Source organism: Lontra canadensis, unplaced genomic scaffold (assembly GCF_010015895.1).
Source record: "Lontra canadensis isolate GAN:19392208 unplaced genomic scaffold, GSC_riverotter_1.0 scaffold57, whole genome shotgun sequence".
NCBI classification, from domain to species: domain Eukaryota; kingdom Metazoa; phylum Chordata; class Mammalia; order Carnivora; family Mustelidae; genus Lontra; species Lontra canadensis.
In genome coordinates, this window is record NW_022631051.1 from 2,587,337 (window position 1) to 2,603,562 (window position 16,226).

Below are 16,226 nucleotides of genomic sequence, written 5' to 3' on the forward strand. Positions count from 1 at the left end.
TATATATATATATATATATATATATATATATATATATATATATATATTTTTTTTTTTTTTTCCCCTTAAAGGCCTTTGAGGCCCCAGGACTCACAGTAAAATACAGGCTCCTGCTTTTCTAAACAGTCCCCAGGAATACTTAATACAATTGCTATCAGTCGCCGTTCAACAACTGTGAAATACCTGTTGTGGGAACGCCTGGGTTTAACCTGGGATTCTTGAGCATTTGTGTTCTCACTGAATCGATTTACCTTGATGTCTAGATACTTCCATCAAAGGGAACACGATCTCATTTCAAATTGAAACCCCCGGAGGGGGGCAAACAATGGGTGTTGTCTTATATGCAAAACGGGACACAAGGAGTCTCATCTCATGACTTAGAACAATTTGAAGAAAATATTTTAAATGGAAGCCTCGTTTCTCCCACCTTTTGCTTTTCATTTTCTTTTTAATGGTGGCTCTTAATTATCATTATTATTATTTTTAACCCTGCAACCCTTTCCCTGACTTTTTTCCATCTCCGAATCATTCCCATGGCCACTCTTGGCAAATAGGAATTGGGAGGTTGCAGCTTTGTCTCTCAACGTTCTGGGGTCTCCAAGGGACATGCCCTGATCCAATGTGCCTGTGGTCCTCTGCTGACATCACTCAAGAACTGAGACTTCACCGTGGCCCTGAAAGGCCCTTGGGACTTGCCTGTGCAGCCCAGCCTGGGCACTCGGGCACTGGGCACTCAGCAGTGGGGCTGGACTCACTGGACTCGAAATCCATCCTCTGCCTGAAAGGGATCTCTGGTGCAAAGACTGGGGAGCAGGTGATCTCACTGAGAAATCAAGTTGCGATGGGTCATTCAACCAAGCGCTCAGTCAGCAAGGTCACCTGTGTAACTCTTGAGCATTAGCCGCTGGGTTCCTGCTGTCTTCCCTCAGGACTGTGAATGTCCCCGGCTTCTGCTGCAGCTACATATGGACGGGTGGGGGAGGGGGGACAGAGACCGGGCGAGGATAGCCAGAATATATTTTTTTGAAGGAAGAGTTTTTATGAATATATTATTCATTAATATATTTATTCATAAGAATTTATTTATAAGGATTCTGAATATTCAAGAGTCTATTAACAAATATATTTTTCATGAATATATTTATAAGGAGAGTAAGTTTTTAAGAAGAACTTATAAGAAAAAGTATTCATGAAGAATGTGTTCTTGAATATTAAGAATATATTCATAGGAACACTTCATATTCAAGAATATATTTTTCAGTGCCGAGAGTTGCAGAGACAAATGGAGTGTTCTTTAAAATGATATGAAAAAAATGTAATGCAGTGGAAACTCAGTATTTCAAAAGGAATGAGTACTGCGGCCAGTTGGTCATTTGCTGGGTGGTTAAGAAATGTTTCTGGAGTGGGCACAGGAGTCAGGATTCAAGCCGGACCTCAGTCTGAAGCCCAAGTACTTTCCCCGACACTTCCCTGCCTCCAACCCTCACTCAACAGAAGGAGATTCCACAGACAAAGAGAATTCCACCAAGATGCCAGTGATGTTCAGGTCAGCCCTCACAAGGGTAAGAGGTCACAACTCAGAGCCTGGGGTTATCAGGGGTCCGTCTTTCATCAATCTTGGAATCTGTTTAGGACTTGAGTTAACCAAGGTCAGGATCTAATTGTAGGCCAGGAGAAAAGAGTCGTTCAGAGATGATTAAGGAGAGATTTTTTTCTTGGGAGGACTGTGGGTTGTTGGAAGTAGAGAATTTTATTTCTGTGAAAAAGAATCCGAAATTAAAGGCATTCAAAGACTATGGTCTCAGAGGTCCTAAGCTCCCTGAGTATCCTTGCTAATGATCTAATTTCCAGCCCCATGATGTGTACTTACGATGTGTCGTACAAATGGTCCTTTAGGGGAACTCTTTCTAATAACCCAGAAATTTGTATTTCTTGAAGTCCTACTGGCAATGTTTTGCTTTGTCCCCAACTCACACATATTCCAGGTGGGAATTGGGAAAGAGGACAGTAAGACACTAAGTGTGGTATCTGGGGGTAGCCGAAGCCTTCAAACCATCTGGGGCATTTCTGGATGCTGTCTTACTCCTGAGGGGGGCTCCTCCTGGGAGAAAGATTTCAACTTGTCAGGTTTCCAGCCTGTCTGGAGAGCATGGGGTGAGGAGAGGGAAGATGTGGGAGTCGAAGTGGTGCGTGGTACTGTGGAGATCATCCCGGAGCCTGCTCCCCTTGCTTCTGGGCCCCCTAGCAGATAACCACCTTGAGAAGAGCGGGCCTTTTGGGGTCCTCAGGATTGATGGAAACTTCAGGAGTATATGTGTGGGGATTCCTGGAAGAATGCTCGAGAACTGAATGGCTGTTGCTGCTCTTTTCCTGACTTATAGTGAACCATCTCTATTGGGTGTCCGGCCCCTTAGGTGTGTTGTGTGGGCTACATTCACATCCACACGTCCACAAGATCTGATGTTAAAAAATTCCTTAGGGTGGGTCTTTTCTTTTTACAGACAAGTGATGCCTACTTAGGAATTGACAGAACTGGGATCTGAAGTTGACTTTGATGGGCTTGCCTCATTCACGGAGACCAAGAACCCCTTACTATGGGCGGATTAAGTGCCAGGTACGACATCAAGTGCTGGGTGGAAGTGAGGGGCAAGCCTGCTGCCATCTCTGTCCCCACAGAGTAGTAGTAGTGGACTAGTGGGGGAAGCAAGCATGTGGTGAGGATGGCGAGTGAGGAGTAATATGATGGGGAGGTGGGCTGCAGTCGGTCTTCCCAGGCAGGGCTAACAGGGAGACAACACCTGGGGTAGAGGAATCAGCCTATGGCCGGCTGAGAGCCCCACTAGGAGGGCGAGTTGGGAGGAAGAAAGGAGCTCAGGGGAGGTCCAGCACAGGAGGGCAGCATGAGGGAAGCGCTGGGACTGAGGAGGAAGGGGGGGGGGGGGGAGGTGTGGAAGCCGGCAGTGTGTGGGGCCAGCAGGGAGCCCTCAGGAGCTCACCCGCACCCTGTCGGTCTCCAGCTTCAGTGAGGTCATGCTGGTAGGAGAATGTGTAAGAGAGATGGACAGAGTTGGATGTTTTGGTTTCCTGAGTCAGGTAGCTTCACTGATGATGGTAGTTACTCAGGTGAGGATGCAAGGACAGGACCATCTGAGGTGCCATTCCAGTATGGCAAGGTGAAGATGTTGGGTGACAAGTTGGGGTGTCCAGCAGGTGGCTAGATACCGGATTAAGCTCTATCTGATCACACTGTCTTCTAGGAACACTTCAACCCCAATTTATCCTGGTGTTGTCTGGTCTGTTTTAGATCCTTCTGTTGAAATGACAAGTATTAAATATACAAAACATGCATCTCAGGTCTTCCATGGAGCCTATACAATGAGCAATTGTGAGGGTCTTTTTAATTTAAAAATCTCCATTTTAATTTCTCAAGTTTTTTTTTTTTTTAAAGTAGGCTCCACATCCAACATGGAGCCTAACTCGGGGCTGGAACTCACGACCCTGAGATCAAGACCTGAGCTGAGATCAAGAGTCATATGCTTTAACCAACTGAACCACCCAGGTGCCCCTAATTTCTGAACTTATTAACAGCTGGATCTGCTTCCCTAAGGAAACATATCTCAGGTTCTCAAACGAGGCCGTCTTCTCTGCCGGCTAACACACGCAATGCTCTGTTCTACCGTGGCTGAGAAAAAAGCCTTCAGGTTGTGGTGTGGGAACAGGTTATTACAACATATTCATTAAGGCATAGAGGTAGGGGTTTTATTTTATCTGTTTATTATCATTTAAAATATATTAAAATTTTAACACAGCAGAAGCAGGAATTAAATTGTACATGGCAGTCTAAAACAAAACAAAACAACCAGAAAACAAACAGCAAACAAAACACAGAAAATAAAAATTTACATGAACCAATAATATATTAAAATTCCATTTAGGTGAAAATCTAAAAAAAAAAAAAAATGAAATACACGCATACCTCTTAGAGAAGAATTGTTTTTCTTCAGTGACCTACAGTTTGAGAATCTCTCCAAGCTGAATCAACTTTCTTCAACCATAAGATTCTTAATGAAGCAAATGGGTGAGGTCTGTTTCTTTTCTCCCCCCACAACTCCCCTCCCCTCAAAACAAGGGCTCTCCACTTCCATGGGGGCCTGGGTAACTTTGTGGGTATAAAAAAGGGGATTGTCTTTCAAAATTGTAGGATTGATTCCTCTTAAGTGTCAGATATAGTCACTTACACAAAACAAATAAGATCTGACAAGAAATCAGAATTGTTCAAACAAATCATAGCCACCAAGCTCCCTATTTCAGAGAACTTCCCTTTTAATGGTTTGTCTCTATGAAGATATAACACGGCTCCTCATCACACCTGCTCAGAGGGGGAGCGGGGCCAGCTACCTATTCTCCTGAGGTTGCCTCAGTGGTGCGGGTGGGTGGCTGGCCCTCCGGCCTGCCTCAGTGGCAGAACAAGGGTCACCCATGTTCATGCAGATGGCCACCAGGTGCTGCTGTGTGTGAGGGGGTCCTTGGGAGGGTCTGGCCAGCTTCTGCTACCTGCCCAGGCTGACTGTTCCCCAAGTGCTCTTTGAGCCACTGGGAGCACAAACAAGAAACACTTAATGGAACAAAAAGGAGAATTGATGAATCATGAAAATATGTGCTTATTATTATTTTTTTAAAGACTCGCACTTTCCTGAGTAAAGTACATAAAAATCCCACATGAAGTCTTTCTAAAGCACCAGGCCTCTATCTCCTAGACTCACTGCATCCAGATGGCAAATGTGAGCCAAGCTCAGATGTTCTGGTGAAAACATGAACAATGTATTTATGAATGCTGTTTTTCTACTATTTCACCGCTTTGGAGTTTTATGCTTGAAAAATAGTTAATGGTGAAGGAGTAAAACTGAAGGTGTATGTGTGGGCTTCTTTGGTCTGTTTGTTGCAACACATCAGAGCTGGAAGGACACCGCCGAAGATAAAGATGTCCCCAAACCACACACGGGCCCCTGCATCCTTGGCCCTGGATCAGTCATCATACCCTCTACACATCGAAACCACAGCTGCTTTCAAAGTCCAAATTAAATATGGATATGACCATGGGGACATTCAAATCAAATTAATGTGGGCCAGTTTTATTGCTGCAAGAACAAGGTCCTGGTGCCATGGCCGTTCAGGTGGTGTGTTTATCCTCTGGCTTCTTGGCCTGAGAGAGAGTCGTCTTCTTCAGTGAGGTCCTGGGAATTCCTGAACATGAGGATAGAATTATAAATCTTCAGTGCTGGACCCAGTTTGATCTTCATCACCTTGACGATGTCCGTCTGTGTCAGAAGCAGGAAGGCTTTGCCATCGATCTGCTGCGAGTAAATAAACACATACTGTTTACCCTCTGGCGACTTCTGGGGACTCATGGCGGGGGGTGGGGGGTAGGGATGGACACTGAATGGTGTCCGCCTCCCTGCAGAGCTCTCCAACTACAGGGAAAGACGGCACCCTCTCCCACCCAGCTCTGACCGCTGAGCCACCACGTGCTCTTACCCAGGACTCGGTTAAATATGAACTCAACATACAGGGGAAATTTCTGTTATGTTTAAAAAATCTTTGCCTGAATTTGTATCATGAACCTTAAAAAAACACCCCTACTTTTATCCACCAAGTAAATCTCTAGGAATTTTCCCCAAGAGAACAAAGTGCAATGCATCCACTCTAGTGTTATTTGTAATAGTGAAATATTGAAAACAGTCCAAGATTTCAAATATAGCAGGATTATGGTATCATCTAGGTTGGGGTATGAGGCAGTCACTGAAATTCACATCTTGATGAAATAATGATTTGGCAAATTTTTCATGAATTGTTAAGCAACAAAATATGACATGATATAGAAATATCTTTTGCATTCCATAACATTAAACTTGTGTGACCACATATATATGTACATATAATGAAGATATTTAAAGACTTTATACCAAATATTAAGTGAAGTCAGATTTGGCTTGTGGGATAGTGGTTTCATTTTTATTTTCTCCTTTTAACTGACATGCATTGAAAGTTTTTTATGATAAATGCCATTATGAGCAGAAATATATACAAAATAAATGTTTTATTAACTTTTGAAAATATTTATTTTAGAGAGAGTGTGTGAGCAGGAGGGAGAGGGGCAAAAGAGGGAGAAGGACAGATAGACTCCCCACTGATTGCAGATACCCATGTGGGGCTCAATCTCATGACCCTGAGATCATGACCCAAGTAGAAATCAAGAATTGGTTGCTTAACTGACTGAGCCACCCAGCACCCCTTATTTATTAACTTTTAAAACATGGTGGTCTGACATGTGGTAGCTTCCCTGAGACTCACAGGATGGGGAGGGACTACCAAACAGGCCATTTCCACAGCTTCTAAAAGCCCCAGTCTGCTCTCAGTTTGAGTCCCAGGGACCGTGTATGTGTCCTACACCCACATCACCTATTTAAACAGACTGGCTCAGAAAGATTGCTGATTCTAGAACCAAGAAGACAGGATGAAAGGGTTTTTATGGTAACCCTCCTTCCCTGAACCTTTTTGAATTGGTACAGACCCTTCATGTCAATGACTCACTGAGACATAAGCGTCCCCCATGGACCCAAGTTTTGAAAGTAAGTCTAAATTAAAGTGGAAAGTTAAAGTTTTAAAGTGTTAAGAAAGTTGTAAAAAGCTTCCTGTGATGTTGGCGAGGATGTGGAGAAAGGGGAACCCTGTTACACTATTGGTGGGAATGCAAGATGGTGCAGCCACTGGAAAACAGTATGGAGGTTCCTCAGAAAGTTGAAAACAGAGCTACCCTATGACCCAGCAATCGCACTACTGGGTATTTACCCTAAAGATACAAATGTAGTGATCAGAAGGGGCACGTGCACCCAAATGTTTATAGCAGCAATGTCCACAATAGCCAAACTATGGAAGAACCTAGATGTCCATCAACAGATGAATGGATAAAGAAGAAGTGGTATATATATACAATGGAATACTACGCAGCCATCAAAAGAAATAAAATCTTGTCATTTGCAATGATGTGGATGGAACTAGAGGGTATTATGCTGAGTGAAATAAGTCGATCAGAGAAAGATAATTATCATATGATGTTTCTGATATAAGGAATTTGAGAGGCAGTGCAGAGGGTTGTCGGGGGTAAGGGAGGAAAAAATGAAACAAGATAGGATCGGGAGGGAGACAAACCATAAGAGATTCTTAAAGCTCACAAAACAGGGTTGCAAACAGGGTTGCTGGGGGAAGGGGGTTAGGGAGAAGGTGGTGGGGTTATGGACATTGGGGAGGGTATGTGCTATGGTGAGTGCTGTGAAGTGTGAAACCTGGTGATTCACAGACCTGTACCCCTGGGGCAAATAATACATTATATGTTAGTAAAAAAAAAGGTAAAAAAAAAAAACAACCCCAAAACCTTCTTGTGCATTTATGATCATGTCTGTTGAAGAATCGTCCATTTGGAGAACGGAATACCTGAAGAACTTTCTAAGGTGCCGAAACATGCTAACCCCGAGCTTTAAAGTCTCCTCTTGGAAGTCTGTGTTTTACAGAGACATGAGACAGGGTCAGTGTTCTGTCTACCAGGGGACCGCTGGTCATAAGAGCCAAGCTGGAGTCACCTGATCTACAGACACCTGTGGACAAGGTGGGTCTTGGGCACTGCTTGAAGCAGAGCGCGGCTCAAACGTGCGAGGCCAGGCTAGCTACTCCTGAGCAGTGCTGGGCTCAGGGGAGAGCAGGTTACCATCACGTCTCAACGGGCAGCTACCCAAACTGCTACCTGACTGACCCTGATGCTGAGTTCCCTGGAGATGCAGGACTTGTTGGGTTCTGAGGAGCCCAGGACCCCAAACTCCAAGAGTACTTCCCCTGAACCAAGCATGTCTCGACCGCTGGAGTGGGAGGGTGTGTGCTACACACTGGAGGCTCTAGGAAGAGTTTTCTTGCAGACTTCTAGAGCAATGGTGATGGAGTCATCATGAACAGAGGCTGGAATCTGCTGCCCTTTTCCTGCTATGCACTAGCCTCCTCACTGCTTGTTGGAGGACCCAGGAAAACAACTATAAAGTGCTCAGCATGGCCCAGCACAGGGCAAGTCCACAATAAACAGGAACCACCATAGTTTCACTATTACTCTATAGCTGATCCAGTCTCTTCTGGGGCCCCTAGTGCTATGGCTACTAATTCCAGGACAAATATTAAGCAGTTTGAGACATTCCCAACTAACATGGAGTAGGAAACAGAAACCCCACAGAAGGGCTCTTTGGCTTATCTGTATTCCTCTTGAAGCTGGTACAGAGCAGGGACACACAGGATGGTCCCACTGTCACCCTGGGGTAGACAAATTCCCTCTCCTCCCTGGGCACAGGCTCCTTGCAGGACCCCTCCTGCCCCTAGTGAAGCATGAAGTCATCACAGCAGAGCCTAAACAGCACCCATAAGGGTTGCCTGATGCGTTCATTTATTCTTCCCCCAAAGAGTCTATTTCTCGGGGCACCTGGGTGGCTCAGTGGGTTAAGGCCTCTGCCTTCGGCTCAGGTCATGATCTCAGGGTCCTGGGATCGAGCCCCGCATCGGGCTCTCTGCTAGGCGGGGAGCCTGCTTCCCTTCCTCTCTCTCTCTGCCTCTCTCTCTGCCTACTTGTGATCTCTCTCTGTCAAATAAATAAACAAAATCTTAAAAAAAAAAAAAAGAAAAGAAAAGAAAAGAAAGAGTCTATTTCTCAAGCAGGCCCCATGCGCCAGGCACCAGAGTGTTCTGTGACAACGCACAGCTCAGCACAGGCAGGACAAGGACAGAGGCTGACCCTGCCAGGCCCGACTGCCCTGCTGGGCTCTATCCCTCCCCAAGCCCTCTCTCTGGCCCACCAGCTGCTCTCAGTTACGCTCAAGTCAATGAAAACAAAGCTCTTCAGGGACCAGACTATGGAAAGACATATAATTTTTGCATTTCTTACCTCTTTCTTGAAGCACTTGGCATGTTCCTCACAGCCCAGGAGAGACTGTACAAATTCAGCCACCTACGGTGCAAGATGAAAAGCCTGATTTACAACACGCACCTGAAATAATTTCTTGGGTTGTAGTAACTCATTATTTGAGTAAAATATACTGCAAATCCCTCAAACTCTTGGAACTGAAATAGGAACTATCAAGGCCCATTAGCCTGTACCAGCTCAGCAATTAGCCCAGCCCCAGTCTCTTCTGGCCTCTTACTGCCCAGATGACCTACACAGGGTTACCGTTGTGATGGCAATGACAGTTTCCGTGGTGCCGTGCCAGCATTCTGGAATCTTCTCTCATCTGATCCTCATGTCCTCCCTGTGGAATCAGGAAGGCAGGAGGGCATGGCCCGAGAGTAACAGTCTCCACAGTGACTGCCAGAGAAAAGGACTGGGCACCTGGCCCTTCAGTGGCTCTGAGGCCCCATCTGAGTCTCACAGGGATTCCAGGGACCTCTGCTGACCGAATTCCCTCACCGGTGACAATCAAGCTAAAGCCCAAAGAGGCTCAATGACTCTCTGAAGGTCACGCATGGCCAGGAAGTGCCAGGGATGGTTCTGGAACTCAGGGTTTCAGACTCCAGGCCAGGAGTTCTGGAGAATCACCTCTTCAGCTTCATTTCCCTCTCTTTCCCCGCCTCCCTCCCCAGCCACACGGCCCAGTTTCCTTCTAATTAGACCAGAGCAGCACCTGGCTGGAGGAGCAGGAAGCCATGAGTGTCCCAGCGATGCTACCAGGGAGCCAAGTGAACAAACATGATAAAGCTTAGACTCTCAACGACCAATGACAAGGGGATTCCGGCCCCTTCACGCAAGGTCTGGCATGGCTGCGGCGCAGAGGAAAGGCAACCCAGGAGGCAGCAATGACAAAACCTGGGAGATGATGTTTGTAAGAGCAGCTGTCTTCGCACGCTGTCTGCGCCTTGTGCCAACCGAGAAGGGAGCACGAGAACCTTCCCTCTCTCCTCTGAAGGAGAAGGCCCCTGGGAAGGCAGGGAGCGCAGGCCCTGGTATCAACATGTTCTACAATCCAAGAGGCCTGGGAGTCCCCGGCTCCCTGAAGGGAGAGGACAGTGGACACTCACCCTCCCCACACTTGGCAGAAGAGAGCACCGCGGCCTCGCTGATCTCCCGCTTCCGAAGCGGCAAAGAACTGACACCCCCAACGCAAACCCAGGCCCCGCCCCCTGCACGCACACCCCTGATTCACAGCTATATTGAATACGAGGATTCCAGAACTACTTTTTAGGGGCCGTCAGCATGTCAGTGTCTGCTTTCCTCACCTCGGATGCTGCAAGTATGTTTTATCATGAGTCATTACAGTCATCCTTCCAAAGTGCGGGATGATGAGAATTAAAAAAAAAAAAAAAAGAAAGAAAATCTTCCCAAACCACACAATGGCATCCTTGGGCCTGGGAGCACCTGGGAGGCATTAGTGCTTCGAGGGGCTTCGCTCAAGTGCCTGGTGCTCTTCTGATGAGGTACCTAATTTGCTCTTTTCAGGTGGCTGAAATCACGGAGCTGAGGCAGGCGTGGGAATGCTGCTGGTCAAGCTGCGGAGACACATAACTGGGTGGGTGGCAGCAGGAGCTCACAGAGAGCTTCTAAGGCCTGGGACACTAGGAGGGGGTGCAGTCCCCTTGCTCCCGAGGCTGCTCTCTGGCCAGGGACCCCCACCCCCACCCTAGCTCCTGCTGGGCGAGGCCCCTGCTGGGCGCTGGGAAGCAGGATCTGTGAGCAGGTCAAGTGGGAACTTCCAATGCATTTACGGTTTGATCAGAGGTGGGAGGATAAATGGAAAATTGCAAGTTAAGGCTGCCTTACTCATCACACTGATACATGCTCAGATGTGCTAAGTTCTAGAAGAGAAGCGGAAAGACTATAGGCTTCTAGCACGGATAGATAGCATCTCAGACGGGAACCCGGGAAAGGGATCAAAAGGGAGGTGGAGGCTGATACAGGCACTGTTGGGTGACATGTTTCCACTGGGGGCGATTTGGGGGGTGGCGAGCGGAGAAGACCTTCTGGGCACAGAGCGTCTCAGCAAAGCCATAAGCAGGACGCATGACACACATGGTATCAGCAGGGAGGAGTCCCATGTGGCTAGAACTGCGGAGCAGAAGGGGAGCTGTGGAAAAAGATGGGAGTGATGGGGTCGCCATGTGGTTTCTTGGTATGGGCAGCAAGGAGCCCTGGAGGGGCTGTTTGCTCTCTTGGCCGGACCATGGAATCCCCTGGACAGCTTAACACAGGAATGACAGTGAGGCTCAGGCCACAGGGACGCCAAAGTCATGAGGCTGGATCCGGTCCACGTGCTGGGCATGCATTTCTAGATTCCCTGGATGGTGCTCACGTGCAGGCAGTACTGAGGACCCAGCACAAGAGAGCTTGAGAGGTGATCTAGCAGCGTGGGGGGGCACTGGGTAGGATGTCACTGGGAGACACCTGCGGCTGTCTGGTGGGGGGCCCCAGGGCCTGGACACTGCATGGGGCAGAGCTCAGAGCTGGAGGCAGGAGGCATGGCAGGTCCAATCCTGAGACCTGCCCACAGGCTGGGTGTGGGACAAAAGGAATCAGAGCAGAGTCCAGGAGAACTGCTGGAGGGCAGGTGTGGCACTACTGACGGGCGTGGACTGAACACTCTTTGCCGCTGGGCATCCTGTGTGTCGCAGTCTGTTTCGCAGCCACACTGCCTCCATTCGCCATGTGCCACTTGCACCCCCACCCCCATGTTGTGACAACCAAAAACGTGTCCGGTTGTTGCGCATGTCTTTCTGGTCTAAAGCCACTGCTCTACAGGCAGGTTTTCCTGAGATGGCTCTTTCACAGGGCAAGAAGCTGAATGTCACAACAGGACAATTAGAAATAAAAAAGCAGGACTAGGAATTAGCAGAAGACATACATTTTGTCATAGCTCAGTCAGCTCCTGTGGGAAAGCCAAGCCAGCAATGAGGAGCCCGGGTTCCCCACAAGGAGAAGAGCTTTGGGAGAGAGTCTTCTCAAAATACACGTTCCAGGAACTTCCATTTGCAGCAAAAGTGGTGTGTGTTGCTTTGATGGTCTGCATGGGTTAGAATGTCCTTTTCTGGGCACAAAGGAAAGAATCACATTCCCTCTCCTGCTAGCCAAGGAGTCACTGTCCATGTGGAGGTAAACAGGGTTTTTAACAGGAATAATGAACTTGTCAGAGCGGAAGTGGAGCATCACTGGGGAGTTGGGTGGCCCCAGCCGGGCCCCAGGTGCAGCCCCTCCCTGTCCCACCTCCTTCAGACAGCACAGCCTCATCTCCATTGCTGAACCACTGGCCCGAAATCCTCTGCTTCTTTGGAAAGAGGTTCTGCATTTTTCAGTCTGTCCTTTTCCAAAGTCAAAAACAAGTTCCATGGAATCTACTGAGGCTGATTTTCTGGCCAGAATTTAAAAATATCTAAAGGCCTTGATCATTATTCAGTCTCATTATTCAGTACTGTTAGTATTTATTCCGTGTAAGAATAAATTTTATTTTGAGGTTTAATAGAAAGCCCATTTTGCTACATATTTTAAACGGAAAGTGGTGAGCTTGAACATAGCATAGAGTAGTACTATCAGAAAGCTTGCCTCTCATCCTCCTCTTAAAAATCTCTTTATCTCTCCAAGTCTGTGGTAAATGTGAACTGTTCAGACAGGCATGAGCTCTAGGAAGCAGGAAGCTACCATCTGTTTGCCCGAATCCAAGATGGCTATATGGACGCGTCTGCTGGTCTCAGGTGATGGCATCATTGTTGGGGCCTGAGGTAGGCCAACTTCTGCCTTGTCTCCCAGCAGCACAGCTGGTGTGGAAGCTGCCTGATGTCCGGTTCCCTGAGTTCTCAGGAGTGGGGTGTCCCACAGAGAAAGCCCCAGCTTTGTCTTGGAAAGCCACTGAGTAGGTTAATCCTGGGGATGACACAGCACTTTGGAAAGACTAAGAACAATGACCCTGTGCCAACTCTTGGATGAGCCCATTACTTTTCCCAACTTACTTCCCTCAGCGACCTACTTTTCCTGGCATCCTCTCGGAGCTCAGCAGGCCTGTTTGCTTCCGTGGGGTTGCTGCGCCCTTAAATCTTTCCGAACGGTGGTGTTCTCGATCTTGCTGAGCCTGGAGCTGTGTGCCTGATTGCCCTGGCTCCAAGTCCACTGGGGACCGTGTTTCCAGCCTGGGTCTCATTTTTTAACAGTGGAATTTGTTATCTGCCCTTTCTTAAGGGCCTGCTTGTATAAGGCTGCTATGCTTAGTTAGCAGTATCCTGAATTTTTCAAAACACTCCCTCCTGTGTAAAGATTGCTTTTAAAGTGGCCGCCATCTTTTAAAGTTAATGGACATTTGGGGAGAAATTGGTTGAGGCTCTGGCAATTTATATGTGCTGCTTTAAAAAGCGTTTCTGATCATAAGGAGTAAAAGCACCCATATGTGCCCTTAGCATACATGAGCCACACCTGTGGTTCTAACATACAACCCGCTGCCTCCTGTCCTCACGCGCCCATGCACACCTGGCAGGAGGGTACCACGTGCCTATGCACACCTTCAGGAGGGTACCATGTGCCCACACACACCTGGTAGGTACCACGTGCCCGCGCACACCTGGTGGGAGGGTACCACGTGCCTATGCACACCTTCGGGAGGGTACCATGTGCCCACACACACCTGGTAGGTACCACGTGCCCGCGCACACCTGCGGGAGGGTACCAGATAAAATCCACCTCCCCATTGATTCACTCACACATTTCTCATACACCTACTCTGGGCAAGATACTCTATTATAATGACATAAAGAGATATATAAATATTTTAGTTCCTACTCTTTAGTGCTTATACTCTTTTACAGAACATTTCCATGGCCCAGGGTACAAAATACACTTCATTCATACTGACCATGACTGGAGTGTTTGCACACACCCACACATTTCTAACAACGTTTTGCAAAATAATCACCCTTACTATAGATATGGTCTTTCCTCTCATCATGTCTTTCACTCTAGAACCACGAAATCAACTTCACAGCCTACCTGTGCTTTGAAAATCACTGCTCCAATAGAAACAGCCTAAAAGAGTGAGAAGCCAGCTCCCACGCTCTGGGCAATGTTACGATGGCTCTGAGCAGGCTTCTCTTCCCAAGTAACAGAATGCAGAGAGCAGGTCTCCCTCCCAGTCCAGGAGAGCAGACAAAAGGCAATGTTCTTGCTCTTTGTCTTTGGCAGCAGACAGACTCCTGCCTTGAGTCTCCCTGAATGGCACTTAACGCAAGGACGCACAAGTCCATTTTCAATGCATCCTGTCTTGGGCTCCTGTGGTTCCTCTCTAATACTTTGCCTAATGAGAACAAAACACAGAAGAACAGCAACCCCCCTTGGTCTCCTCTTGCCCTGCATGGCCTTTTTAAATCCTCACTGCCCTAGTCCCATTTTTAATATGGCATCTAAAATAGTCACAAACTCTATTGTTGGTACTCACTGGAATGCCCCCTAAGCAAACCCCCATATGAGGGCTGCCTTATCCTCAAAGATACAAATAGAGTCACCACAAAGCCCATAGTCTCATCCCATCCAAGATTCTTCTTGAGGGGCCTATGTTGGTTCCAGGAAACGTGCTACAAGAGTGTGAGAATACAGAAAGAAATTTAGGACATGCTCCTTGTCCTCAAGAGCATCTAGGTAGGGAGACTTCAAGACTATGATATATTAACTTGAGGGAATAAACCAAACTTTCTCTGGAATGCATCCTTGAAGGAAGTCATGGTTATGGAAGCATCACAACAGGGTGGCTTATGAAGACAGCCTCAGGGATGATGTTCTTATTTTTAATCTAGAATATTCTAAGGCCTCTTTCAGCAATAAAGGGCTGGGGAACCATGGGGTTCCAGGGACTGTGACCTTTCCGCCTAATAGTCCTTGATGGCACCCTCAGTGTCCCCCACAGTGAGCCCCTCCCTGTTCCAGGGAGACTCGCAGCATGATCACCACTGTCTTTCATTACCCCCCAAGCCCTCGATTTCCTGCAGTGCCAGGCTTGGGACTCATCAGATCAGAGACCCCCTAAACTTCCTTGTCACTGCTTAATGCTCCTAAAACAGAGGTTCTGCTCTTTTTGGACGATGGTCCTCTTGAGACAAAGGCCTGACCCTTCTCTTAAGGCGAGGAATACACACATTTTCCACATTTTTTCCAAATCCCTGGAAACTTAGTTCCACAGCCCCATCCAGGAGCCCTGGGCTACATCTGGCCGGTGCCCTGCTGAATGGAACACTTGCCCCCTGCCTCCCACTGACACGTCTCTGTTGTGGACTCTCTCTCCAACTGTGGTCCCCTCTCTGTCCTCGGAGGCTCTCCCTGGACAGACGTGTCCTTGGTGAAAGCTCACTCAGCTCCCCCATCCATTAGTGACATCCCAGGCGGTATTTCTGCCCCAGGAACAGATGGTGTGCATTCGCTGCTGTGACATCATCTGCAGGGGCCCCTCCCTCAAGGAGTCCCATAGGAAATTCACCATCTTCTCCTCCTGCCCCCAAACTGGGTTCTTTCCTCCAAAGTTTCATTCCGTTTGGTGGCACCACTACTTCCCCATTCTTCCAGATGCGTGCTCTAGCTCGCATAGTGTCTCCCTGGGTCCCAAACTGCGTGGGGCTGAGACTGCGCATGGAGTCATGTTTGGCTCATTTCCGTTCTTCACCTTCAGTGTCTGATCTGGTTCACTGCGTTGTGTTCTTTCAGCTTGAAGACGGCTGCCGACCTCGACTTCGGGGGGTTCTTCTGGCAGCGCCCAGTGCAGACCTGGATGACTCCACACCAGGAATGTGGTGGTGCTCCCCGGCCGGTCCCTCGCCTCTGCCTCTTCTCACATGTACTTCTCCACAGACGGTGCCATTCTCCTCCCCTCGAAGCAGCATTTGCACAGGAGACTTTCTGTGTGAGCGCCTCACGTGGCTCATGCTGCCGGCTGATGGACACGCATGCCGGTGTCCAGCCTCACACCCAGCACACATTCCCCATCCTGGCGCACTTCCGTCTGTGCCCCAGGGTGCGTGGCTCTGCCTGTTCATCGTCATTATCGATGTTAGTAAAGGATGTGCCAGACATCTGCCATCCGTGTATCCGTCATACTCACTTCCAGATGACCTTCTATTTTTCTCTTTGACTGGAATGGCTGCCCTTCTTTGCTCTGCTTGGACGTGTCCCACTTTTGTTTCAAAAT

The 16,226-nt window shown here is 48.0% G+C and overlaps 1 protein-coding gene across 1 annotated transcript in view; it reads right to left on the reverse strand.

Moving 5' to 3' along the window:
* Positions 1–5,101: 5,101 nt before the first annotated feature.
* L3MBTL4 (L3MBTL histone methyl-lysine binding protein 4) overlaps positions 5,102–16,226 on the reverse strand; it is a 439,737-nt gene continuing 428,612 nt past the window's right edge. The window contains exons 19-20 of the mRNA XM_032875713.1: positions 8,975–9,037; positions 5,102–5,354 (exon numbers count right to left, since the gene is read on the reverse strand). Coding sequence (XP_032731604.1) covers positions 5,184–5,354; positions 8,975–9,037 — 234 coding nt within the window. The 3' untranslated portion in view covers positions 5,102–5,183. The remainder of the gene's footprint in view (positions 5,355–8,974; positions 9,038–16,226) is intronic.